The sequence below is a fragment of the Ursus arctos genome, unplaced genomic scaffold (assembly GCF_023065955.2).
Source record: "Ursus arctos isolate Adak ecotype North America unplaced genomic scaffold, UrsArc2.0 scaffold_16, whole genome shotgun sequence".
NCBI classification, from domain to species: domain Eukaryota; kingdom Metazoa; phylum Chordata; class Mammalia; order Carnivora; family Ursidae; genus Ursus; species Ursus arctos.
This window is the reverse complement of record NW_026622830.1, coordinates 5,423,167-5,450,274: the sequence shown is the minus strand read 5'-3', so window position 1 is coordinate 5,450,274 and position 27,108 is coordinate 5,423,167. Positions and strand designations below refer to the sequence as shown.

Sequence of the window (27,108 nt, the reverse complement as noted above, 5' to 3'; positions counted from 1 at the left end):
GCCTGGCTGCAGACTTGATAACAAAAAAATGAATGAAATCCCGGTACTGGATGGTAAAAGGGGTGCGTGTGCTCCCTGCGCGCTCACTACACCTCGGGCGCCGTCCTGAGTGGTCGGCATCTGCCAACGCAGGGCTGGGCCCCTCCGAGTGCTTAACTCAGTCATCACCTCCACTTCGAGGGGGGCGGTGTCGAGGCTCAGCAAGATGGGCTCCTGGCCCAGGGGCCTACGCTGATAAAGCAGAGTAGGCTGGAACCAGGGCCTGAACTCCGAGCCCCCTGCCTCTGGGCCAGGTGTGGGACAGGCCTGGGGTGGAGATGGGGAAGGACACGGGCCCCTCAGCAATCCCAGTTCAATGACCAGTCCCCCCATGACGTGGTACACGGGACGGCTGGGGACTCGTGGGGATGCGCAGGTCCTAGAGGCCACCCGGGGCCAGGACCCAGCTGGAGTGCAGGGGAGGGGGCTTCCCTGGGAGGGACTTGGGCAGCAGGTGGGTGCCAGTTCCAAAGCCACATGCAACACCAAGATGGTGCCTCCGTGGGGGTCGGGGCCACTGTCCGAGGGGTGAGAGGCATGAGCCTCGTGTCCGGAAGGACACCTGACTGCAGCCTGGAGCCAGCTGAAGAAGCAGGAAGGATGCCTGGGAGAGAAAATGCGTAGAAGCCCCATGAGTGCAAGGCCGAAGCATGGCCAGCCGTGGAGGCAGCAGCCGGGTCTGGTGTGCAGAGCTGGGACGGGGAGCAGGGAGATGACGGGAAGGGTTGGAAGGCTGGGTCTCGCTGGTCCTGGGGGCAATGGTGAGCCACTGAAGGTTGCAACAGGGGGGTGCCAGGAGCTGCATGTTCCCCAGTCCCCTGGATGCTGGGTGGAGAATGGTTAGAGACGTCAGCGGGGAGGCTGCTTCTGTGTCCAGAGAAAGATGGTCGTGGCCAGACTGGGGTGGCTTTGGAAGTGGGGGAACGGGCAGGTATGAAGGCTCTAACAGGTGAACACGGGCAGGATCCTCCCTGGGAGACTTCTCTAGGGAGATCTGCTGGGTCCTGGAGGGACTGGGATGAGCAGGGGTTGGGGACACCCAGAGCCACCTGGCTGGGCCCTCCCCTGCTCCTGGGCTAAGACGCAGACCTGGTTCTCCCTTCTGAGGACTTCCCCGTCTCACCCAGGAGGGGTGGGACCACCTCGGGGCAGCCAGGAGGGCAGCTGGAAGGGGGCCGGGCAAGCAAAGGGTGGGGGGCATGCTTGGCTTGTGCAGGCGGTGAGGGTGGGATGGAGGTCTGGGGGCCAAGGGCAGACAGGACGTTTGGTCTGCGTCTTCAGTGTCAGCAAAGGAGAGGGCAGGGCAGGGGCAGGAGGGCAGCCCCCAGCTCAGGCAGAAAACATCTCTGGACCTGGCAGTTCCCTTAGATGTCCCCTGCCCGGAAGCCAGCATTGGCCGGAAAAATCAATGCTTAACCTTGTGGCTCCTACAGGGACATTGGCCCCCACGTCAGCATGTGGACTGAGACCCGGGTCTTTGTAAATACCCCAGGCCGCAGTGAGCTCCCTACCCCAAGCTGCCTGCCCGTCCCCATGCAAGTCCGTGTGCTGACCCCACGCGGCGGGGGAGGCGCTTGGCAGTGGGCCCAAGGGAAGTAGGTGAGGACAGTGAGGGGTTCTCCAGGCACCCCCATCTTTTGGAGGCCCGACCGTGGCCCTGGGAGAGTCTGAGATGCAGCCCGGCTGTGATGGCCGCAGCAGGGGGAGCACCGTCCGTTCTCACACGAGGAAGGGGACAGACCATGGGACCGGACACAGGGACCGGAGGACGAGGGGGCAGGGACCACAGCCTGGAGCCCCAGAGGGAGGGCGTGGGGGTGAGGGCACAGCCGCTACCTTTAGCTGCTCACCGCTGAGTGGCGGGAGCGGGCTGTGAGCTGAGTCCCTCCCTCTGCTCAGGCCTGAGGCCAGATGCCCAAGGATCCCCGGGTGCAGACAGGAGCCTGATGCTTGGAGGGTCACCTGCACGCCCGGCGGCTCTTCGCACACCTGACACAGGCTGAGGGAAACAGCGCCTCACCCTCGCTCGCTCTCTGCTCCAAGACCGACTTGTTTTCCAAGAACAATTCTCACTCCTCTGTCAGGCTTATCCCAGAACGCCAGGCATCAGGCTCCCTGAAACCCCCGGGAGCCTGGGAGGTGGGTGCCAGTGGGCGACCAGGCACAGAGATGGTGCATAGCTGCCCACGGCTGCACAGCCTGGGGGAGGGTTTGAACCACCGAGGCAGCTCTGGGGCAAAGTCTCTGCCCTCAGGACAAGGTGGACTAGGAGGCCTTGATTTCCTCCGCAGCCCTGGGTGGGGAGCTGCTCCTTCTCGGTTCTGGGCCCCGGCCTGCGCTGGCCCTGGGCTCCGTGCGACGGGAGTCACAGAGTCCAGCCCACCACAACCTGCGTCAGCGCTGGGGGCAGGGGCTGCAGAATGCTGATTCCCGGGCCACACCCGTCCTACAGGTGCAGCGCCTCTGGGCCGGGGGGGAGCCGGCCGGCATCTCCAGGAGTCCACTCTGGCATGTGATGATGGTCAATACGGGCTGGGTCCCCACATGGCACGGCCCCTCGAGAAGATAGCAACTGCCTTGGGCTGAACCCTGAGGGACCCATGAAGTGTAGGGTGGAATTTATAGGACAGAGAGGTGAATGTTGATGCAGGGAAGGGACCAGAAGGCTTCCTGGTGAAGACGGAGGTTGGGTGGGGCCTTAACAGAGAGAGGGGAGGGCAGCCAGGTGGAGGGCGCTGCCCAAGCTAAGGCCCAGGAGCTGGAAAGGGGGCTTCCTGGATTGGGGCCTTCAGGTCTGGGGAGCAACCGGGGAGGGGGGAGGTGTAAGGGAATGAAGACCCATGGTGGGGCCAGACCTTGAAAAGGTCTGAATGAGAGGCTGCTTGTCCAGGTCTCTAGCCCCCACAGGACACCTGTCACCTGTGGGAGCTCATTCATTCATTCATTCATTTATTCTTGAAACACATATTGTATCTATTTACGGGCCAGACATTGTTCTAGTCACTGAGGACACAGCAGAGAGGCTGACAGAGGACACACACCTCTGGAGCTGAGTGTCATCCCAGGAGAGAGACTAATTAAAGGAAGAAGGAAACGAAATGATGGCAGATTGTTCTGGGTGCTCAGGACAGAGCTCCGGAGCTGTGACAGGGAGTGCCTGGGTGACAGGCAGGGCTTCTCTGATGAGGTAACATTTGCGATGAGACCCTGAAAAGGAGCCCGCCAGAAAAGACAGAGAAAGGAAGTCAGAGGGAGTACATGTGCAAAGGTCCTGGGGCAGGAGGACTTAAGTCAATTCAATACTGGTGAGGCTGGGGCTAGGGAGGGAGATAGAAAGGTTAGGAGATGAAGAGGGTCAGCAAAGGGAGGCCAGTCCTCCATTCCAGCTTAGGAGCGATTTTGAGCTGTGAGCTCACCACAGATGGTTTTCAGCAGGGGAGAGTCTGATGAGATTTACGTGAAATGCAGGTTCCTGGGCCCTACCCACGTCCAGCGGATTGAATTCTTCAGGGGTGGGGCCTGGGAATCTGCCTACACAGGTACGTGGGTATTTGGGACTTTGCTGGAATGAAGATGTCATCTTGTAGGAGGGGATGGTGAGAGGGAGACAGAGACAGAGACACAGAGGCAGAGAGAAAATGAGAAAGATGTAAAGAGACAGGCAGTAAGAGACAAGAGCTGTCAGGGCTCCAGGCACTGACCGGTGGTTTGAAGAGGCAGGAGCCCCACAGGAACAAGGGTTTCCCCAGGACAGAAGGGGCCAGGACAGACAGACCCCAATGACCCCTGCAGGGACTGGACAAAAAGGCACCCAAAGGTCACTTCTAGGACACACATTTCTGGGCCGGGGGTAACAGAGGGGCAGAGCGGCCCCCCCCCGCTCTGCAGAGATAGAACAGGGATGGGGGGGGGTCTTCAAATGCACAGTTCAGCCCTGGGAAGGATCTCAAGAACTAGCCCCTGCGCCAGCGGTCCTGGGCTGAGTTGAGGCAGAGAAGTGGATCCTGCGACCCCCTGTCCCACTGTCCGGTTCCTTCCAAGCTTGGGCTCAGTTTGCAAAAAAAGATGGGGAGCGCCACCTGGTGGCCAGCGCCATGGCCACGGCCCAGGTCCCCGCCCACGGTGTCCGGGGCACAGGTGGCCTGTCTGCACCGGCGTGTCTATCCTTGTAGACCTTTGTAGTCACCCAGTTAGTGCAAGTGCCCTGCAGACGAAGTTGAAGATCCAGACAAAGCGGAAAGAAACCGACCGCCTGGAATTCACACCCAGAGGGAGCTGAGCCTCACGTGTGCACGGACTCCTCCAGACTGTCCTCCAGGCGTGCGGCCGGTCTCTCACCCAAAAGGTGAATCGCGCCCCACAGAGAGCTCTGTGGCCGGCTGGGCCTGTTCCCCTGTGCCGCTGGATGCTGGGTTCTGTGTCAGTGAATATTCTCGTACAACATCATCCGAGCAGCAGGGCGCACCCTTGGGGAGTGGCCCGGGGCTGACTCAGGGCTGCTGCGCGGTGCCATTTATAAGCGCAAAGTGAGTTTTCCAGAATTTTTTGGTTTTGTTTTCGCTACCCTCAAGGAAGGTGGAAACTTCAAAGCCTTTGGTGCTGTGATGCAAAAGGGGGTCTCGATAAACCCACATTTGGAGGCAAACATCACGGCACCCGCCGTGGTGAGGTTAAACAGGTGAGCTCTGTAAAGCACTGCCCGCAGGCCCAGAGCAGGGGGCCGCTGCCCGCCGGGCCTGGACGGACATCACTGGGGGCGAGAGGCTCCGTCTCCTGTCCTATCCCAGCCGGCTGTCAGGTAAAACTCGTGGGGGCTCGGGAGGGAGCTCCAAGGTGTTGGTGGCTCAGAACGTGGTTCAGAACGTGGTGCGGCGAGCCCCGATAGCGGGTCACCTCTGAGCCGGATGCTGATTTCATCCCAAGGTCACAGGGCTGGAGGGGGGCTGAACTTTGATCCCAGAGTGGCCCTGAGCTTACTCACTTCAGCCCCGCCCTGTACGTAGACCCGTGAGTGTCCATCTGCATGGTGGGCCAGCGTGAGGACGTGTGAGCTGACCGTGTGCTCGGAGGGGTTGTCACCCCCGATCCCGGCTCCCCACCCCTCAGACGGGACGCATCTCCCAAGTGTGAGGTGGTCTTCTGTGCCCGGGGGATTCCTTCCAGGCCCATCAGGGCTGTCTTCACTCGCTTTGTCCCCCAGGTGTGATCTCGGCAGGCTCTTCCCTGGCTGTGCGACCCTGGGTGAGTAGCTTCACCTCTCCTGTGCTTCAGTATTTTGACGGTATGAAAGGGGTAAGAATCCCTTTCTTCGTGGACGGCACGGAAGGATTACGTGAATTTGTACAAGCAGGAGTCTGAAAAAGTCAGCTCTGGTAGGGATGCAAGTAAGAGCCCCAGGGCTCCTGCAGGGACTGGGGGGCGCCTAGGGGTCCCAGCTTACAAGGGTGCTCCCCAGGAGAGAGATCAGCCCTTGCAGGGCATTGGGGCCCTGGCATCAGTGGGAAGGGAGACCCAGAGGCGAAGGCAGAGCAGGAATTTAACCTGGGATCTGTGGATGCGCTTAGGGTGCTGTGCGCCGCCCCAGAACCATGGGCAAAACGTTGTGTGTCCAGCCACTTTGCGGGGAGGGAATGGGGCGGCATCCCCACCATGGCTGGTCTCGGGCTTCCACCCTGAAGTTCCCAAGCTCAGTGCGTGCGGCCTCCAGCCTGCGGCCAGCAGAGGGCGCTCGGCCCAAGGCTGTGAAAAGCAGAGCCCCGGCTTAGCTGCTGCCTGAGGCTGGGCGAGCAGAGGCCTGCGGGGCTCTGGCTTCTCCCCTCCCAGGTGCCCTCCTGCCAGAGGTTAGCCAGAGCATGGCGCTGGGTGTGGGGGCTGCTGGGGTCACAACTATGGCTGTGGTCCACTGGTGTCCTGTGTGCCCGGCTGGGGGCAGCCCTGGACATCTCAGCGAGGAGGGGGGCTCCTTGGTACCCCAGGAGGAGCTTTTAAAAATACACCTGCCCAGGCCCCACCCCTAGAGACTGTCCTCAGTGGGTCTGGGGTGGGCCCAGACATCAGCATTTGTTAGACGCTCCCCGGACTGAGAGTCACAGCGTACGACCTCATGATGAACTCTGCGTGAGGGGTTGTCCTTATTTCTGCCCATTTTACAGAGGAGGAAACTGAGGCTCAGAGTTGCTGGGACTCACCTGAGGTTACACTCAGGTTACACCTAGGGCTGTGACGCCACAGCCCACTCGTTCTTTCATCTTCACAATGCTAATAACGAAAACAGTATCACCGGTGGGCTCTGCAGACATTCTGGGCTTCATGACTCTTTGTTGGGGGCGGTGCTACTTCAGTGTGCTGGCTGCATGACGCCCCCCCCAAGGATGTCCATGTCCTGATCCCCAGAGGCTGTGACCCCGTCACCTTACTCGGTGATGCGGACTTCACAGACATGCCTGAGATCTTGCGGTGGGGGGTGGTCCTGGGGGGGCCGGGGGACCCCATAGTGTCACAAAGGTCCTTAGAAGAGGAAGGAGGGCGAGAAAGAGATGGAGATTGGAAGATGCAGTGATGCTTGATTTGAGGGTGAAGGATGGGCCGTGAGTGGGGAACTCAAGTGGCTTCCAGAAGCCGGAAAGGCTGGAGACAGACTCTCTTCTGGAACCTGCAGAAGGAGCCAGCCCTGCCGACACCTGGGCTTCAGTCAGCAAGGCCCGGGAGGGACTTCTAACTTCCGGCGCTGTAAGATAAGCTTGTTTTAAACCACTTGATGGCAATTTGTTACAACAGTAACGGGAAACCGCTTCCACCCTCTGCCCCTGTGACAACCAGAAATGTCTCCAGACTTGCCACACGGCCCTGCCAGTGGAGGGAAGCGCGGGGCCAGACCCTGCAGCGAGCCTTCTGCACGCATGGCCCGGCCAGCTGCGGCCCCCCACCCTCTCTTCTGACCCTCCAGCAAACCTGACTTGATTGCCTCCCTGGCCCATTCTGCAGACGGGAAAGCAGAGGCTCAGAGCTGTGACACCTGAGAGTGAGGTCACACAGATGGGAGGCCTCTGCGTCCATGCACCTCCACTTCTCCCACCGGGAGGCAGAGCGGGCTGTGCTGCCCGGAGGTGACCTTTAGGGGTTTCGAAGCCCCAGTGAGGGGTAGCCGGGCCTCCATCCCCTATCCTACATCCCCGCCCTCCGGGCTTCGTGGCCTTTTCAAGGCCAGGCTGCTTCTCCAGCTGCTGGTGGAGACCCCGCTGATGGCAGCAAAAGCCATGGGGTCCCAGGTGGGGGTGGAGGAAGGGAATGAGCGAATGTGTCACAAATAGTGAATCCAGGCAGTGAGAGCCAGGCCAGGTTTTGAGTCCCAGACTCCTTCAGCGGGTGTCAGAGCACTGGCTTGAGAGCCCAGTGGCCTCGGTTCCCGTCCTGTCTCTACCCCTTGGGCAATTGTCTAACCTTCCTGAGCCCTTACCTCTCTGGGCAATGGGCTCCTGAGGCTCACCCAGGGCTGGGACCCCTTTTCTCCAGTTTATCTGCCCAGGGAACTCTTAATTCACAGGACCTCCTGCAGGAGGAGCTTTTCACAGAACACAAAGTGCTGGTCCTGCCCCCTTCTCATCCGCCGCAGCATGGCTGCCCACGGGTTGCGTGGCATTCTGGTCTCGTCCATCAGAGCGAAGAGGTTGGCGGATATGAGTGTGTCTCTGGGCCATGGGTGTATCATTAGGGCAGGAGAAATCTCACTCAGAATCTGGAAGGCTCGTCCCCGGGCATGGGCTCCTCTTACAAGTTTGAGCAAGCGTGTGACCCATGCTTAACCAATCAGAACCCTCCCCCCGACATTCCACCAGCAGTATTTGGCTTGAAGAATTCTCTTTCTGCTGGGGTGGCTAAACTGGCAGGCCCTAAGCCTTGCCCAGCTGGCCTCGAGAGAAGAGAGCTTCTCAGAGAGATGGAGAGAAAGAGGCCTGAAAAATAATGCTTGAGCCCCTGGAGCCAGCCATTCCTGAAGCTAAGTGTCTCTTGATTTTCCAGTTGCATGAGCAAATAGATTCTTTATTTAAGCCTAGGTGAGCTAAGTTTCTGTCACTTGCAGCCAAAATGCTCCTGAATTACTCCCTAGATCCTTTCTTGCTCAAAGCCTCTAACCTTGGCTGCCTGCTAAGCCCCACAGGTGAGGAGTCCCACCTGGGCTCATCCTGAGACAAGCAGAGAGGCTGGGATGAGAAAACAGAATTGCATTTGTGAGCAGGTCATGGTGGTTTGGGAAAATCACCTCTAACTCTCATGGAGGAAACTACCCCCATTCCACTCCGGGGGCTGCAAGCTCTGTTCGCACGTATCATGGCAGAAGGGAGGGTGGGTGGCTGGGGAGCTAGCGAGAACAAAGGGCTGGGGGAAGAACGGACTTAATCATTCCCTGCTAGCTAATGGTAGCTAGTTAATTTCCTTCCCGGAGAGACCAGCGGTGACCTTCACCTCCAGCCCCCATCAACTGCTGGCAATGCTTTGTCAGCGTGTTTATGACAAATTAATTACACAGAGAGGGGAAATCTTGCAGAGAGATGAGCATTCCGGCTGGGGCTCGAGATGCGGGCTGAGGCTGGGTCCTGCACTGACACGGCCTGGTTAACCACAGACCTCGGGCAAACTTGGAGGCGAGCAGTTTTCAGCTCGCCACAGGGGGAAGACAATGCCAGGAGGAGTCAGCCAAACCCAGTTTCAAGCCCCTTACACCTGCTGGCGTGTTGCAAACCGGATATCCCCCGAGGGAATGATTTGGGGGCCCCAGGTCCACACGGCAGCAGAGATAACTTTGCCCCCAGTAGGCAGGCAATTCCAGCCCATGGAACAAGACGCCCCCTCCTGATGAATCCAACTTTCTTGTCGTGTGCACCTGCCCAGTCGTCCCCGGAAGATGTGTGCACGTGGGGCTTGTACAGAGCACAGTGTCAAGTCCAAACTCCCAGGCACACGTGGTCTGGCACCTGCTTCCCTCCAGCCAACCTCCGGCTGGTTTTCTTTGCCTTGCGCTTTCCACCTACACCCAAACATTTGGCTGTGGTGCTCTGAATAAGTTGTCTTGCTCTGATCATTACGCATTTGCCTGGGCCAGGCGTCATCCCCATCCCACCCGACCTCCCTGTGCCGGATATGGGAGAATGAGCTCTCGGGTTTTCTCCTTCCCCAGGAGCCTCCTGGACCCTTCAGGCAGAGTGTGGGCCCCTGTTCCATCCTCCTTTAATTCCCTGTGACTAGTCCTGTTCGGGACCCATGTCGATGACCATTTCTCCTGCCGACCGTGAACTGCGCACCACGGGGCAGGGCTTTGCCTCCCTCCGTCGGGAGCCCCAGGGCCTGGCCCGGAGGGTGTGGTCAGTGAAGGGGCCTATCCGGCACACACGGGGGGTCCATGCAGAGTGAAAAGACAGGCTCCTGTGCCTAGTGAATTCTCTGGCTGATGCCGGGAAATGCAGCGGACTTCTGAGCTTCTCACCCGTCTGGCAGCAGCCCTTTTCCGTAACTTTAGAGAACCGCCCATCCCTTGCCCTCGAGCCAGATGATGGGGGGTGGCTGACCCCCATCCTGGTGCCAGGGATAGATCATGTGATGCCAGTTGGCCAATCACAGCATTCCATTGCTCTCTGCTCAGTCACCAGCTAAGAGGTGGTCACGTGACTAAAGACATCCAACTTGGCTTTTGCCATTGGAAAGAAGTGCTCTCTTTCCACTGAGCAACGAAGTCGGTGGCATGGGGGCCTGGAGCCTCCAGGGGCCATGTTTGCCAACAGAGAGCAGAGCAGAGAGATGGAAAGAGGGAGGCTGAGTCTTGAGACATTTTCTGACTTCCTGGATAGAGACATTCCTGAAGCAAGATTTATACTTGGACTTGTGTCTATTAGAAGAGCCAATACATCCCCTTTTGTACAAAGTGGGTCCCAGCTTTCTGTCATCTACCACAAAATGAGTCTTGAGGAATACAGAGAGGTGGGCGAATGACAAGGCAATGGCAGGGCTGGGAGACACGGGTCTGATGGGGAAACACAGGAGCCTCAGGCACAGAGAAGAGACACAGGCTGGAACGAGAGCCTGGGAAGCTTTCCTGGACGAGGTCACATCTCAGCTGAGACCCGCTGGCTGCGTAGCATCGAGCTAAGGAAAGGGGGTGGCAGAGGTGAGAGGGACATGCCACACTGGAAAAGTAAAATCGACTGGAGCTGACTTCCACACTGAGGGGATAGACACATCAGCTCATCTAACAGACAAGGGCAAAGATAGATCCCGCTTCAGGAATGACTGGATCCGGGGGCTCAAAGACTGGCTTAGGACTCCCCTTGAAGGGACATACCATAAATCTGTGTATTGGTCCAGGCACTGATCAACACGTCAAGGATCTTGAGATCCTCCCAGTCACGTTGAAAAGAGATAAAGTGTTGTTCAACGACATTCTTTACTGAGGCTCTGTGATGACTTCTCTCCACCAAGGGACATGGCTCCTGGGCATTGAACATCCATGGTACAGAGGAGGAAACACGAAAGAGAGTGAGGTACGGGTGTGGCATTGGGAGGGGCGGTGGACATGTAGCTCTGTGTGTGTTATGGACAAAACAAGTGGAGGATGTAACTCCTCTTCCACAATGGTCCTGCCTGGCTGACCACCACCTTCCTCTATCCTTCTCTATCTTCCCAAGTGTCCCCCAACCCCACCCCACTCCTTTGTTCTGGAAACGCCGCCGTGCCCGCAACCCTTCCACGGGAACTCAGCCCACCCACAAGCACCATGATGGCATATAACAAGCACTCCCTTATGGCTGGCCAGCAGAGGTCCCCTGACCCACGGACTGGCCAGTGACTTCCGCTGGGGCCTAGAGGGGAGGGATTTGTTCTCCAAAAGTTCAGCTAAGAAATCCTGAGAAAGCAAAGTGAAGGTAGGAAGGTTCCAGAAAGGTCAGGTGGGAAAGAGGTCAGGTGGGAAGGAGGTCAGGCAGCCATAATGGGCCTTGAGGAAGTCAGGTCTTGAGTGAGAGAAGAATGAGCAGCCATGATGGAAGGAAGGCCAGGGAGGCAGTAGGGACAGATATGCCTTTGCCCAGCCCCAGGCCAGGCCCGGCCCGAATGCCGACTCTCAGTGGCCATGTGTCAGGAGGCAACAAGGTAGAAAACGTTGATGAAACACAGCCCAGAACCGAGGGTTCACTGGTGTTTGCCTGCTCTTCCTGAGAGAGCCTGGCTGGTTGTTCTGGACTCCACCTGTTCCCAGGAGTCCATGTCTGGGGTTCTGTCCCCGCAGCCACTGTCTTTTGCACTTTGGGGATCCTTGCTTTCAAGAGTGACAGCTTCTAGGTGGGAGATGAACGTCAAGACGTCGCCATTGTCGGGGGAGGCCTGGTCACAGTCGTGAGAGAACTGGCTTCCGGGCTCTGCGCCTTCAGAGAAAGTGTCCCAGGAAGAGAAGATGTTGCCAAAGGGACACATGGGGTCTTTGCCTCAAATAACCAGAGCGATCCGGCTCACTGGGGACCCGTCTCTGAGGCCCCGTCCTGTCCCATCTGGACCAGGAGTTAGCTCCTGTCTTCCCCAGGCCCCCGTGGTTCTGTCCCCTGACTGTCTTCAGTGAGGCTTTTACGCTTGTTCCTGCTTAAAACCTGCCAGGGGCTCCCCAGAATGCTTAAAACAAGACCCAGATGCTTCTTCTGGGCTTCCTGGCTCCGAGAGACCCAGCCGCGGCTCGCGGAGCCCACGCCCTCCTGCTCCCCGGCACCTGCCAGACTCTGAACAGGGTTGCTGTCGCCTCCGCCCACGGGGCCTCCCCGGCTCTTTGCTTGGCTGGCTGCTTCCCCGTCAGGCCTCAGCTCAGAGGCCACCGCCTCCGGGAGCCTTCTCTGGTTGCCCCGCCAAGGCAGGTCCTCGCCCATCACGGCGCTGCCCACCCCTCCCTGGGTTTTATTGTTGCTGTTGTTGTAAGTGCTGGGCTTTCTTCCCAGGCTGGATTGCTTTGTGAGCTGCCTCTCTTCCTTGAGGGACTGTCTCTGACTTGCTCCTGGCTGTGCGTCCGGGTGAGGGAGCAAACTCAGGGCAAGGGCGCGGCCGGAATTGGGGGATGAATGGATGAACTTCTTCCCGATACGGGAAAGACAGAGGAAGCTCTAAGGTGGCTACAGCATTATTTCTGGGGAGACTCAGGGGTCTGAGTGACTGGAAGGGGGGTACGGACTAGAGGAGGGGCCCTGTTCCAGAAGGCTCCAAGGAGGGCCCGCTTCATGGGCATGTGGCCTGGACCCACGTTCAGAGGGACCCCGGGCTCAGTTCAAACTCTGTTCTGTTTTGAAATTCGGACAAAGCCGACTCAGGAGCCCCACTTTTCCCTATTGCACTGGACACCCAAAGTCATGTCCCCAGTCCCATCAGGGTGCCACAGCAGCCAGCCGGACAGGCAGGCAGCTGAGCGCCCCCCGCGTCCCTGCTGACGGCCCATCCAGGAGCCTCCGCTCACAGAGACCCTGGAGAGGGTGTCGTGCTCCACAGCACTGACAGACCCGATTCATCATTTCCCCCAAAAGGAAAACCTGTCAGGCCTTCCACGTCTCAGGATGGGATCCTGCCCGTCACCTGAGTAAGAAGTTAGATGTTCCTCGGGCCAGTGAGGAAGGTGGGTAGGGGCGCAGAGTGAAAAAGGCCTTGTCAGTGCTACTGCTGAGCCCTTGCGGACGGACAACAGAGGGGGCATTAGCTGTTTTTCAAAAGCAGAGGACTGTGTTTCCTTCCCCCAAAAGAGGAGTCTTGGCTGGTCTTGCCTAAGACTGGGTGGGGGGCCCACGATCCCCACGGACCTTGTGTGCCCCCTTGGAGGCTTCTGGGAAGTGGGGAAGAGGGTGCCCTCTCTCTACTGATTTCTCTCGCTGTTAGAAGTTCAAGGACATGGCCATCAGGAGGGGAAGACACTCTCGGTGTCCAACACAGATGCCCACGGGCCCGCGGGAGCTGGTTGGTGGATGCTGGTAAGGTCTGGTCTAGGTTTTCCGACCCTGGGGGGCACCACATGACTCCTTCGTCCAAATCCCAGAGTCAGGAGCAGCCATCCACCTCCCGGTCCCCCCTTCACCCTGAAGGCAGAAGTCCCGTCATACCCTCTCCTGCTCAAAGCCTCTCTGTGGCTCCTGACAGCCTTGGGATAGATGCCAAAGTCCCCGCTGTGGCGTGCAGCCGTGCTCTGGCTTCTGCCGTCCTCGCAGTGTGCACGGGTCACACTCACACTCTGTTCATCCCCCATCCTGTTCGCCCCTGTTGCCCACACTTGTCCACCCACTGGAGGCACCCTCCCCCCACCGCTGCCACCTTGCTCCTTGCTGTGTCACCCACCAGGAGTCACCTGGCTCCACAACCAGAGGCAGGAGCTGTGGCTGGGTGACTAACTGCACCAGTGACATCCTGTTGGCGATGGAGACCCCTCCCCTGAGTCTCAGCCAGGCTCAGGTGACATTTCCCAGCCCCTCTTGAGGCCAAGGGCAGGCCCTTGGACTGAGGTCAGGAGCGTGGGTGTGCTTGGTCAAAGGGGGATGGCGGGCCCTCTGTAGCCTCTCTGCCCACAGATGAGTACAGAGCCCCCGGGATGGCCCAGCACCACAGCGGAAGAAACCGGGGTCTATGCCTCCCGGCAGCCTGGACAGGCCGCCCTTCCACGGGTGCTGAGCCTCCAGCAGGTGGCAGCCGCTCTGGTTAGACGGTCTCTTTGCTGCAACAAGTTAGCCTCTCCCTAAGCCAGCCTCACTCACTGTGGCTCCCCAGCGCCTGCCGTGAGGCCTAAAATAACGCCAATGGTACTGCTACCTTACGGTCCCTGGGGGCACGTGCAGGGCCAGGCACGGTGCCGAGGCTTTGCCTGCAGAGCTCCCCCAGTCCTCGCCACAACCAGGAGTCACAACAATTATCATCTTCCTGTCGCAGATGGGGAAACAGAGGCTCAGAGCTAAATGCTGGACTAGGTCACTTGGCTAAAAAGATTTGACCCCACACACGGACTTCAGGGCTGCTCTTTGCTATGACCCTGTATTGCCTTCCAGACTCCGGGAAATGGGAGATTCGAGAATGAGTGTTGATGGGTGGATGGATGGATGCATGCATGCATGGATGGACAGATGGACAGATGGACAGATGGATGGATGGATAGGTGGATGGATGGATGGACGGATGGACGGATGGATGGATGGACGGGTGGATGAGTAGATGGATGCGTGGGTGGATGGGTGGATGGATGAGAGAGAAAGAGACAAAGAACACAGGGCCCACCTTGCCCCACACTCACCTGCATCCTTGCCCGGCTGCCCCGGGTCCCTCCCGCCATCCTCAGGCCTTGCAACTTCTCCTGGACCATCTGTCTCTGAGCTGACCGTCATTCTGTTGCTGTTGCCGATGGCAGTGTCCTCAAGGAAGCACGAACTGATATGGACTCTCTGGGTCACCTCCCCCTCAGAGGAAGGTCCTGGTTTGGGCATTCGAATTTCGAACGAAGCTGCTGGGCCGTCAGTGGTAGCAGAGACTGTGGGTCAGCCAAAGACAGAGATGTCAGGAGGGCTGCAGGAGCCGCTGGAGGGTGGCCCCGAGCCCCGACCCCCAGCCTGGCTCTCAGGCTCTCCCTGGCCAACTCTCCTCCCTGAAGCCAGGCCAGGCTCGGTCCACAGCCCAGACCCTGCCCACCTCAGCACCTCTGCACACAGCCTGGGCTGCCGGCTCTCCCTGCCACCCAGGTCTGCCAGCATGGACGCCACCTCTTCCTGGGCCCTTCCCCTGGAATTCGACCAGCTCCCCTGCGCCTCTGCCCCACCCCCGGCTCCTGTCTCTGCTGCTGGCTTCCCCGCAGCTCTTAACACCATCTCCACCTGCCCCCACGTGTCCGCAGCCGGTCCCCAGCCCCTGCCACCCAGCTCCTTTCCCATCCAAACTTTGGAGAAGAGTTGCACACAGTCCCCTCCTCCTCCTCCTGGTGCTCAAATGTCCCCTCAGGTCACCACAGACCCCTGTTGCTCGACCCCCTGGAACTCCTCAAACTCACTGGCTTCTCCTTCTTGTAAATTCTGCTCCGGGCGTCCCTGGCCTCCCCCCTGTTGTTTGCCTTCAGCCTGTCTCTGGATTACCAGTGCTGGGGAGGACTTAGCCTGGGCTCTCTGGTCACCGTGGACAGCACTTAATAGGGCGCCAGGTTCTTAGATGGCTCCTGTCCACCCTTAGATGCCATCTCCTCCGACCCTGCTTCAGCTGGCCCGTGCCTGTTGTACAGATGAGGAAACAGGTTTCCCGAGAAGGGTGGCTGATAGGGAACGGGATCCCGAGTGCCAGCTAGAAAGCCCCACCTACTCTACTCTGTGAGACAGCCTCCAGGTGGAAGGAAAGGAATTTTCCATCATGCCTCTCTCCCTGCAAAGAATGGCTCAAGTTCTGCATAGCGAGGAGATGGATGGGGTGGGGTGGGGGCAGGATGGGTTACCTGGGGGGCTGCCCAAGGGGCTGCAGGTTGCAGGGCCCTTGGCCAGGGCATCGCTGACGTCCATCTTGTTGCCATGTCCCATCTGTACCCGTCTGAGCACAGACTTCTCTAAGTGGATGTCCTGGGGTCCCCAGGCTGCAGCCGGAGAACCCCGAGTTGAGGGATCAGCTGGCGCCACTGGAGGAGGGTGGAGGGGAGCCACGGAGCCTAGCAGGGGACACAGCAACATGACCTCAGACCCCCACCCTCTGCCACCCCCTCCCCCTACACACACAGAGTCCTGGCTGGACAGAAACAGGCCTCTGAATTCTTTGTAGGCTCTATCGGACTGGAGACGAGTGTTCCAGGCTATTGAGGGAGAGCAGCGGACCCAGGGGCACAGCTAGCGTGGGGCTCCCCAGGGGTGTCCCTGGGGTGCTCGAAACCCCAGTCAGTGAGCACAGCTCTGCTCCCTGGTGCTCTCAATCCTTTGAACCCACCAGGGCAAGTCTCCTTGGACTCCTTGGGGGGCTGGTGTACCTTTAACACCCCTCAACCAGGAGCATTCAGAGCCTTGAAGTTTTTCTCTTCTCAGTGTTTATCTTTACGGTAAACTTCCTGGTTTTAAACTTAAGGTCATGCTGTAAAAGTTAACTTTAAAATAAATTTGAGTAGAATAAAAAGGTAAGCCGTTTAACGACATTAAGTACATAATCAGACACGGGCATGGCCAAAATTGGGGAGGGCAGAGCCCAGAGGACGAAAGTCAGGGAGACACTGATCTAGATTCTGAAACAGAGTTCCTCATTTCACAGCTGGGGAAACTGAAACCCAGAGTCGGGGGTGGAGGGGGAAGGGCTCTCTGAGGTCACAGGGAGGATTCCAACGTTTGGGCTCATGTGGTCACTCGTGTCCCACGGCTGGTCTGATAGGGGGCCCTGTGCCCTCTCGCCCCAGTGCCTGGGGGAGAGTAGGCACTCCTTTGCGGGGCTGTAAGAAGGATCCCCGTTTCTAGGATGTTAAAATGTGTGTGTGGGGGGGGGAAGCTTGTCTCAGAACAAACGAAATACTACAATGACCCTTGTAACGTTCTACTGAGGGAAAGTGAACATTGAGTTGTTTCTCATGGGAAAATATCAGGTCCCATTGAAACCAAGACAAAAGGTATCGGAATGAAAGGAAAGCAGGAGAGGTTTGATCCAGGCACGAAGAAAGACTTCCTCGTTCTCAGGAAGGCCACAAAGGACGACCTTGGAGATCTGCGAGCTGCTCTTTCTCCTCCGAGCTTGAATGTCCCCCTCTCTGCTCCCACCCAGACGGAGCAGATGCCCCTATGTACAGGCAACAGGTGTCTCTCCGAGGACTCACCATGCTCCCCAGAGGCGGTCGTTCTCACGATGACATTCCCATGCCCGATCTGGATGTCTTCAGAGTTGTCAATGGAAATGAGGTTATTTGGTCCATGCTGACGGATCAGGTTGATGGGATTTTTCTGGTAAATAATTGTAGTGGCCGGTTTTCTTCCTCCCAAATCTGCAAAATCATATTCCACTCAAGCCCTTTGCACCTCTCTGGGGGTCGGGGTTCCAAATACCAGACAGCAGCCACCAAATCTCCTGCGGAGCTCGTTAAATCACAGACTCCCAGGTGTCACCCTGAGGACGCTGGGTCAGGAGCTCCGAGGGGGCCCCCGGAGCCGGCGTGTTTAACAAGCCCCCCGGGTGTCCCAGGCGGTCACCCTACCTGTGTGTCCTCTGCCACCTGCAGGAGGATCCTGGGAGCCTCACTGCCCCCCTCATCTTCTGTCCCTGTCCCTGGGAGGCACCCCCTGACCACCAAGCTCCAGGACCCATCTCCCTTGAGCCACAGCTGCAGGGGACTGTCCACGGGCTGTTTCTGGCCACTGGATAAGCTCTGTTTGGCTCGCATGGCATTTTTAAGAATTGGGATTTTTCTCCAGTGTTTAAAACCTGGCCGCTGTCATGTTGTCATGCCTGCAATGCTGAGCCCCTCCCCGCCCCCCGGGGCGCGTGACCTCGTGCATCATCCCAAGGGCCACGTGAGCACCTGCCTGGGGCCCTGCCAGCTCCACACACAGGGCCACCTCCCACCTTTGTGGGCCCTCAGCTCTTGTGCCTTGCTGGGTCCCTGCTTCCATAAAAATATTCGAAATGACCGTTGATGACAGTGTTGGGATAAAGGCAAAAGTAATCCAGGCCGGAGTCCTGATTAACTCCTCATTATTAGTTTAAGACTCATCTTTTCTTCTGATTTTAAGAGAAATTAGAACACTGTCGTGGACGCCTAATGCTAGGGCCCGTACCTGCTGGCCCTGAGGGAGAAGTCACCCGGGCCCCCCCTCCGTGGGTGTCTGAGCCCAGCCTTCTCTTCCAGCAACTTCAAAACTCCAAGTTGGGCAAAGTGCTAACAGAAAACTGTTAGCAAACTCAGGCTGAGCCCCGCATCCCAGGGCTGACATAGTTAGCAGTGGGACACCTCCCCTCCTGGCCCCTTGCCTTCTGCCACTACAGCCTCAGGCCACTCCTCCAGGAAGCCCTTCTTGGTTACTCCCACCAGCACATCCACCCTCCTGGTACCCTCTTCTAGTGACCCATCAGCAAGACCACCGCAAGCTTCTGTGAGGGTCTGACAAGGAACTCGGAGCGGGCAAAGTGCTGGGCGGGGCACACACAGACATTGGATGTTATGGTTTCTCTTCTAGCCCCCCCCCATGCAGGTGTGGGCAGCGGGTAAGGACCTACCTGGTTGATAAATTGCCCATGTACTTGACTTCTCATCCAAGTCCAGAAGGTGCTTCCTCCTCATAGCGTACAAGTCTGGGTTGACTTCTTTTGCTGTCTTCCTTCCCAGCTTCTGGGAGATGGTCAGGGCCTTACAGGGCCCATGGGCTTTCAGAATCCTGTAGATGTCTTCCTCTGAGAGGCAGGGCGGTGGGTGGTGAAGGAGGACCCCGGAGTTGGAATCTCCTCCACTGCCAGCTAGCTGTGTAAACTTGGGCCGCCCCAGACCCCCGTGCCCAGGTTCCCCATCTGAAATGCGTGGGACGTAAGAACAGTGCAGCACAGAGGCTGATTGAGGGAGTGGGGTGGACACACATGGCTCCGAACAGTGCCGGGCCCAAGGCAGGTGCAGCCACTGATCAGGGAGACTTCTCAGCCATTTAGCTTCTCCCACTGTGCAGACCGAGTCCTGCCTCTGGACATGTCGTGGGAACCTCTTGGTGGGCGGGGCCAGAGGACCATCTCAAGTGGCCAAAAGGGAAAGCGGGATGCTTACGCTGTTTTGTGAGCTGCAGGCCGGGTTCCTCCGGAATTGCAACTGTGTCTCGCTGGGGCCTCTCCGCTGGAGGAAGAAGGAGGCGTCTGGGGCATGAGGGGTGGCAGAGGGGACAGGGACTCCACTGGACAAAGGCGGGCTGCTCCACAGTGGCCCAGGCGCCTGGGTGATCGGGACTCAGAGTGGAGAGTTAAACAGACCTGCCTTCAAACCTGCCCTGTCGCTCTCCATCCCCCCGGCTTCGCTGCTAACTCAGGCCCTGGGCCAAGAGGAGGAGTGCCATCCACCCACGTCCAGGCTGTGGGAGCACCTGACGAGTGCCTGCTCTGCCGGTCTCTGGTCTCTGCCCTGCAGAATTACAAAGGAGGACGAGCGCGAAGCCTAGTCTCTCCTATTACTATCACTACCGCTGCAGCTGTCAACAGTGTTACTGCTGACGCTTTGCTGAGCGCCTGCTGTGTGCCCGGGCCCTCTGCATCTCACCCTTGTGCAACCCTGGGTGGCGGATCTACAAGGCACGGCCAGGGGATGCCACGCACCCTTGAGAGGCGAGCCCACATTCGAGCCCAGGCCCGGACCCTGCTTGTCCACGGCCAGGACTGCTCGTGCTGTACCCCCCCCCCGTCCCGGGGGGCAGGTTACCCTGGCTGGGCTGGGCCGGCTCTGCGGGCACCACTTCTCCAGTCCCGCCCTGACCCAGGCCCCACACCGCCTGGCCTTCCAGGGAGACTTTGGACTCCTTCCTCATCCGGTAGAGGACTTGGTTGAGTTTCTTCTTGGGCACTTGGCATTCCTTTGCCAACTGGAGAGACTTCACGGGGGAGCCAGCATCCCTCAGCACCTGCAGGATCCTCTGCTCAAGGTCTGGGAGAAGGAGAGAGGGGCAGAGAGGGAACTGAGTCTCCCCCGGATCGAGCCTGGACGGGAAGCTCAGGGGCAGGGGAGGTGGCCCCGCGTGAAGGATCCAGGGCAGAGGGAGGGGCAGCGACCCGAGCAGACATTCACTAACAACACCACTGTCCGGGGAGGGACACATCCGCTGGTCAGAAGTGACCTTGGCCAGACAGCCCGGTGACCAGGGGAGGCTCCCCAGCCTTCTGAGCGATCTCTGCCTGGTGTGAGCGCTTGCAGGCGAGAGGGCCACGCTCTGCCCGCAGACACCCTCAGAGCAGAGGGGAGTAGAGGATGGCAGGGTGGGGTAGATTGAGGGCAGGAGAGCAGGAAGTAGGGGGGAGGCAAAGTGCCTGCCTGGGAGGCCCGCTGTCCCCACCTCCCCGTGACATCTGCCCCTCCTCCTGGGCTCACCATCCAGTCAGTGGTGCACCCAAGCCAGAAAGCTAAAGACACACAGAAACGGACCTTTCTCCCTGATGGAGAGTCCTGGAAACCTTGTTCCTGGGGCTCTTGAACCTCCTCTCCCCTCTGTGCCTCCACCTTCCTGTTCTTCATCACCAACTCCCGGACGACAGCAATTCCACCGACTGCAGTCGGGATCCCTCCCGCCCACCCTCCGCTAGGCAGCCAGAGCTTCCCTCCAAGTGCCAGCCTGCCGCGCTCTTCCAGCCCACTCACCCCAGGGCCTTTGCACACTCAGTTGCCTCTGTCAGGAACGCTCTCCCCCTTCTCCACCCGCCCGACATCTACTCAACTTCCAGGTCTCACTCAAACACCATCTCTTTTGGGGAGCCGGACTAGGTGCCCCAAGTGATTGGGGTGCTGTGTGTCTGGGTGAGGGGATCCCCTGCAGAATGTCTCCAAGGACCCCCTGGTGTGATTGCCGGGTCGACCGTGGCATCTTTGGTGTCTAGCGCAGTGCTGGGCACACAGTAGATGTTCAGGAAACAGCCTTTGCATGAGCGGGTGTCTGAGTGGATCTGCCCACCTCAGGGACAGGTGTCTGCCCAGATGGCCCAGGGCAGGGCGTGGGCAGCTCCTCCCGGGTCTCTATTCCCCGCCTGAGGTTAATGACCCTAAGCAGAATCCCAGAGACTCAACCCTAAGCAGAATCCCAGAGACTCAACCCTAAGCAGAATCCCAGAGGCTCGAGGAGGAGCTCTCTGAACAGCCCCTGTTCATCTCAGACAGGCTCCCACAAACCCAAGCCAGCGGCTCTTTGGGGAGCCGAGAACAGAGCACACACAGTGCCTGGGAACCTGGAGGGAGCTCTGTGGGTGGCAGCCGGTCTCTTGCCAGGAAATGTCTGCCCCCAAGAACCCCAAGGGAAATGCAAGGCAGGGTCCTTCCGGGAAAGATCTGGGGCCCCTTGGCAGGGCAGTAGCCCGATCCTTTGCCTTCTGGGTTTTACCCTAGTGGGGGAAGGGGTAACCCATTGGCTGGCTCTACAGCTGGGCTCCGAGGCTCGCCCCGAGATCAGGACATGTTCATCCTTGCTGGGCGCAGGTGAGGTGCAATTCAAATGCCTGGGGGCCCCCACCCCTTCACCCACCGAGGTCTACCTCCAGCAGCAGCCGGGGATCCCCGTCCAATCAACGGCAAGCCTGGCTTTGCCTTGTCTTGAAAAGAGTTTTGGTTCTTGAAAAGCCTGCCCCTGGGCGAGCCTCTCCCCCTCCCTCCTCCTCCACCCCCCTGACCCCAAAGGAGCCGAGGGGTCGTGGGGTCGGAGATCAGAGTGAGGGCCGAGCCCATAGGGCTGGCTGGCCTCCTGGGCTGAGTCTTCAGGCTGGCGCGTCTGTAAATGCGAGGCTGTAAAACGGATGAGGTGTAAGTGACTGGTTGGAAAGGAACACCCAGGAGGGAGAAGTTAAATTCAGCCACTGAGTAACAAATACCTGCCTGTACCCCTTGGGAAGTACCACAGAACCCCGGGGAACCAGCCCGGGCCCTGGGCGCTCCCTGCTGGCACCCTCCCCAGTCCCCCACTTGTCCTCTTTTCTGTTCTCTGACAGCAGGTTTCCGTGGTTTGAGCCTCCGCTCTGCCATCCATGTGGTCTCTCTATGCCTCACTTTTCCCATCTGTGAACTGGGGATAAGAGCAGCTACCGCAAAGATTGTAGTGAGGAGTAAATCAGCTAATGATAACAAATCAAAAGAAACAAAAACAAAACCACCCTCCGCCCACAGCCCACAGCCCGCAAGCTCTCTAGAATACACCGCCATTGCTCAGCACACGGCTCGCTTTTCTTGGGTTTTCTTCCAGGAGTGAGGTGTTATCTGCGGTACCGGGAGAAACACAGGCATGCATGTCCGCCTCTTCTCAAAGCAACTTCTGTTGTTTCTTAAAATGAGTGTGAGGACAGGTGTGCAGACCCAGGTGTCAGCCCTGTGGCCCCGGGTTCCCCTTGCAGGGCCTCAGTGACCTCATCTTAAAAATGCAGACAGCGTGGCGATTGCCCCGAGGGCTCCTGAAAGGCATGCGGAGGGTGTCGCATGGTGCCCCGGGCAGAGCCGGCCTTCCCAACCAGACCCTGGGGTCCCTTCGACTCCTGCGGCCACGGTGCTTTGGGATCCTTGTCGGCTATCATTGCTGTCATCTAGCCAAGGAAAGGGCCAGAAAGAAAGGTGCAAATCTCCCCTGGGCGAGCCCACTATTCCTTAGAAGGAAGAAAGTACCTCTTTCATCAGGGTCCCCAGGGGCCTGGGCCATCCTGGCTGCGGAGGCTGGGAGCCTGGAGACGTGGGGGCCGCGGTCGGCGTCTGCCCCGGGGCTTGGAGAGGACAGGCTCAGGGTGTCTTTGTGCAGCTGGACTTGGTGCTCCCGCAGCTGCGAAGGGACGCGTCAGCCGAGTGGGTGTTTGCTGTTCACACTCCAGAAACAAGCCTAGTCAGCCTGACCTGACCAGCTTTCTGGGGAAAAAGAAAACGAAACTCCTGTGTGTGGCCTCAGAAAAAAAATTGAAAACAGGAGTGATGAGTGAGGGCCTCTGACTCCATGTTGGTAGGAGGAAGCTGAGCTTGGCAAGACCAGACCATACTCTGGAACCACCCGGCTTCCCCGACTTTCTAGGCGCCGCCGCTGCCCACTCTGATCCCCACACATAGGCTGAGGGCCCCGGGGTTGGCTGGGGCGCTGCGATCGTTTGCCCGTGTCAAAATGACAGCTCTTTTTAGTGAGCACCTGCTATGTGCTTTCCAATCTTGTGTGCCCCTCTGAGTCCCCTTCAGGGTAGGGGCTAGTCCTGCTCTTTTCTCAGAGGGGAAACTGAGGCTTAGGATGATGGGGTCACTTGTCCAAGGCTGGGTTCTAACTCAGCCCACAATTTACTGGCTGTGTGACTTTGGGCAATTTCTTAAACATATTTGTGCCTCAGTTTCCTCATCTGTAAAATGGGGCTAATAAAAGTAGCTACATCAGGAGGTCCTGGAAAGGACTAAAGGGGCTAATCCAGTTGAGCAGTCTGACCAGACCCCCTAGTGCCATCTCCAGCCATGAGCACAGCAGGGCACCCACATACCTGGAAAAGGGACCTATCACTTCCATCTAGTTTCAAGGGGCTCCTGACCCCCAAGTAGGTCAGGGCCGCCGTTTTTACCAGGTAATAGAAGGGCAACCAAGGCCTACAGCGGTGAAAGGCTCAGGGCCAGGCAGCCAGGAGGGTCACGAACTCAGCCCTGGAGGTCCCTGGGGTCAGGGTCCCAGTTGCAGATGCCCGGGGAGGGTCTCGACCTTGGAGCACTTTGCCCCAGCACTTCTGCGAAGGGAGGGGCTTGCACGTCTGGAGCAGTGTTTGCAGAGCGAACCGGCAGTCCTGGCTCCCAGACCGCACCCGGGCCACTTACCAGCCCAGCCTCTGGGGGAGGGGCGCGCGTCCCAGGCGAGGTCACGCGCATCCGCTGCCAGGTCCAACAGCTCAGTAGCAACAGGAAACCGCAATGGTGTTTGTTTCTCTTTTATGTAAAACCGAGAAAACGTGTTTCTCCCTATGAATTGTCAATATCAGTTTTAAGGGTAACGGGGGCTGTTGAGGGAGATTGTGGAGGCGAACTCAGGGAGGGGGCTCCGGCTGAGCCCCCCGCGGGACCCTCGGGGAGGCGGCGTGCCGGGACTGGCCACCAGGTGGCGCCCGCTCATCAACCTGGACCCTGGGACGCTCGCTGTCTCTCTAACGTGGGGGACCTCCCCACCCATCACCACCCCCCAGGGAAACCCCTGACTCCATCTGGCCCCACCCCGGGCTTCTCCTCATCCTCCCTGGCCTCTCCTACTCAGGTTCCTTGACTCCTTCCCTGCACGCTGCCGACCTTTTAGGGTGGAGGCCTGAGGCCCTGGCTTTGACCCAGGTGTTTGGTAGGCTTACAGGTCAGGCTGACTCGGGCTTAATCCCGAGGGTCAGATTCACTTCTGGAAGGACCACTTGTGCTTCCGTGGTGGAGGCTGGCACCCTATGGCCTGTGTCTGTTTGGACAGTTTTGGCTGGCCCCTTTCCACCCCTCATGCCCCTGTCCCTCTGTGTCCCCATCCCCACCTTCCCGCCCCCATCCTGAAGCCATGTGGGGCTTGCACACTGGCTTTGGAGCCTGCAACAGGAACCGCTATGTCGGGAAGGCCAAGTGCCCCTGGGATGTGCCACCTGGACAGGGATTCTGCCTTGCCTTCTTCTCCAGGCAGGTCCCAGCAGCAGCCCTGCTCCTCCCTAGCTGTCTGTCACTACCTCTCTGGGCCTTGGTTTCTCTAATTATAAAACAGAGTTCATAAATAAGAAAAAGCCTGCCTTAATGGCTGCTCACAAAAGTGGCAAAACTTGGAAAATGTGATACAACGCATCTGTACAAAATAACTTTAGGCACCAGAGACAAACAAACAAACAAACAAAAAACCCCAAAGAATTCCACAGCATTCCGTCACACGTCAGGAACGTATGGAAGCTATGCACCTGCTGTGAGCATCTCACCACACTGAGTGGGATTCTTACTTTTAAAGATTCGGATTATCTTGTATTTCATTTCACAGTTTAAGAGATTTTAAAGGTAATTTTGACTCTAAGGATTATCGTTGACCCAAATATCAGTGGCTTAAACAATGCAGATGCTTCTTTCTTTCTCCCATAACAGTGTGGTAGGCCATCCAGATTTGGTGTGGCACATCATGGTGTTGAGACCCTGGCCCTTTCTATCTTGTTGCTCAGTCATTTGTGGCTTCCATTCCCAGGTTGGCCTAGAATAGCTGCACAAGCTCCAGCCATCACATCTGCATTCCTTCCAGCAGGAAGGAGGAAAGAGAAGGGCAGTTATCTCCCCTTTAAGAACGCTTGTAAGTTGCATACACTTTTTACTGACATCCCAGTAGTACCATGGCCCAGCAAGGAAGGTGGGGAAAGATGGTACTTATTCTGGGTCACAATGCACTGAACTAAATTGGGGGTTTTATTACTTTGAAATAGAGGACAATAGATATAGGAGGATACCAAGCTGTCCCTGCCATTTCGAGACTCTGTTGTTCCCCCAAGGAAGGAGCATGGATACTTCCTCTGTGCCTGCAGGTGTGTCCACTCACAGGAGCCTACTTATTAAGCAAATTCGAGGCTGAGCGCAAAGGCAGCGTCCACATTCTCAGAGCCTCCTGTCCAGTGTGGAAGGCGAAACAGGAGAGGCAGGGAGGAGGCGGCTCCCTACTCTTCCAGGGAAGGGCCTCAAAGGCCACAGGAGTTCTAAGATGGGACCACTGCCTGCTCGAGCCCAAATCCCTTTTTGCCTTGGAAAGCACATTCCTTTTTCATGGTTTGTGTTTTTCTGGAAGCTATTAGAACTCTCCACCCAAACCAGATGATAATTACATGTTACTGATCTCCAGACTTTACATCTCTCTCTCTCTCTCTTTTAAAGAAGAGATATTTTTACTGCACATTGTGTTGGCAAAACCCAGTCTCCTTTCTACCAGGCAGCCTGGATGTTAATTTCACATTTTCTCTGTGAATTCACCTCGGGGGAGGGAGTGGAAAGGCCTGCAGGCACCCAATGTGGGTAATAATGTGTCTTCGGTCAGGGGACAAAGATCAGAGAACCAGGGGTGGCCAGAGGAGACCGGGATTGCACGCGGTCTTGAGAGCTGTCAACAGAGGACGACCAACAAAGACCAGGGCCAGCTGCTTTGTCGAAGGCAGCGGTCCTCTGTGGCAGCCGCCCATAGGGACCTGCCCTGGCTCCGTTCTCTGCCCTTCCAGGCAGATCTCAGTGGGCTTCCATTGGCCATCTGTGTCTACCGCAGTAGGATGGACCTGGGGCTCTGGTCTGGCACCCCTACCATTTAGCTGCGGGCCTGGGAGCGAGTCACTAGTCTTTCTGAGCCTCAGTTTCTCCCTTTGGAAAAGGAGATCAAAGCAGCACCTACTTCTGGGATGATTGCAAAAGCGAAACGAGATCAGGCGCCCAGGTCCTAGCAGGGCACCGAGCATGTCATATGCGCTCAAGGAACAGGAGCTCGTCGTATCATCACCACATGAACCCAGCCGTCCCGCTCTGACATGACGAATCAGTCCCATTTCTTCTGGTCTTTCACCAAATAATGTTTTGTGCTTTCTTTATCCCAGACCCCGAGCTGGGGCCTCTGATGGGGGTGGAGGAAGGCCTCTCCTCACCGGTTCCTGGATGCGCTTCTCGCTCTAGCTGTAGAAGAGACCACAGGGCCCAATTCAGGGATTGAGGGGGGCTCAGGCGGAGTCCAGGGTGGCCCAGCACTCCCCGCTGTGCTGGCCGCTCGAGTGAGCCAGGGGGACGGGCAGGGGCCGGGGCATCGATGGCCGGGGTAGAAACTTGAGATTTTCACTGGGAGCAAAGCTTCGCTGGAAGATTTTCATCCAAGTCGATTTGGATAAAAGCAGCCGTGGGTGCTTGAGGAAGGTCGGCGAGAGGTGGGCGGCGGTGGGAGGGGGGGTCGGCCAGCACCAGGCAGTTTCTCCTCCTCCCCACCACCAGCTCTCTGTAGAAAGCCCTTCCCCACACCCCAGTGAATGATGGAAATGAATTCCCTCTAAGTTGTATTTTTATGATCAGAAGATATTTTGATGATGCTGCCACCAAAATTATTTGCCTACAAGAAATTCATTCATTCCAACTGGCCACAAGCTCTTCACTGAGCAATCGGTATTCTTGGCGATTCTGGCAAAACGAGAAGAACTCATCTATAAATTCGTTCCAAATCTACTGAAATGTAACAAAATTTTTATGATGAGTAGATGAAATGATTCATGAACTTGACATAACGTTAGGTTTCCTAGACATTTCATTAAACATTTGTGGATTCTGATTTTGCAGTGTTGCTCCCCACCCCCTCTTTTAGAGCTCAAACAATTTTCAAAGGCTCTTGAAGCATCCGTAGGCCTGAGGTGCTAAGACTTCTGTGCCTGGGAGGTATGATGGGGAAAGGCAGAGAC

The 27,108-nt window shown here is 57.8% G+C and overlaps 1 protein-coding gene across 4 annotated transcripts; it reads right to left on the bottom strand.

Moving 5' to 3' along the window:
* Positions 1–10,455: 10,455 nt before the first annotated feature.
* Positions 10,456–22,661, bottom strand: ZBP1 (Z-DNA binding protein 1). 4 transcript variants are annotated; one of them, XM_026503795.4, is made up of 8 exons: positions 22,352–22,658; positions 19,424–19,645; positions 18,782–18,847; positions 18,247–18,420; positions 16,853–17,017; positions 15,506–15,712; positions 14,327–14,560; positions 10,456–11,450 (listed from the first exon to the last, which is right to left on the bottom strand). In XM_026503795.4, exons 1-8 carry the CDS (start codon positions 22,383–22,385, stop codon positions 11,218–11,220), a joined length of 1,335 nt encoding a protein of 444 aa, XP_026359580.2. In that variant the 5' UTR covers positions 22,386–22,658; the 3' UTR covers positions 10,456–11,217. The 4 variants fall into 4 exon arrangements, with proteins under 4 accessions (XP_026359580.2, XP_048078318.1, XP_044241846.2 ...); XM_048222361.2 differs by having other exon boundaries at positions 10,456–14,560; positions 22,352–22,661; XM_044385911.3 differs by lacking the exon at positions 22,352–22,658 and having other exon boundaries at positions 19,424–20,216.
* Positions 22,662–27,108: the final 4,447 nt, after the last annotated feature.

Bases quoted from the DNA above. Each gene is read 5' to 3' on its own strand.
- ZBP1 (XM_057312458.1), bottom strand. From the start codon at position 19,817: ATGTGTCCCTCCCCGGACAGTGGTGTTGTTAGTGAATGTCTGCTCGGG. The intron at 17,018-18,246 runs GTAGGTCCTTAC...ATGATTTTGCAG, and splicing joins ATGGGCAATTTATCAACCAG to ATTTGGGAGGAAGAAAACCG. The intron at 15,713-16,852 runs GTGAGTCCTCGG...GTCCCCTGCTAG, and splicing joins GACCGCCTCTGGGGAGCATG to GCTCCGTGGCTCCCCTCCAC.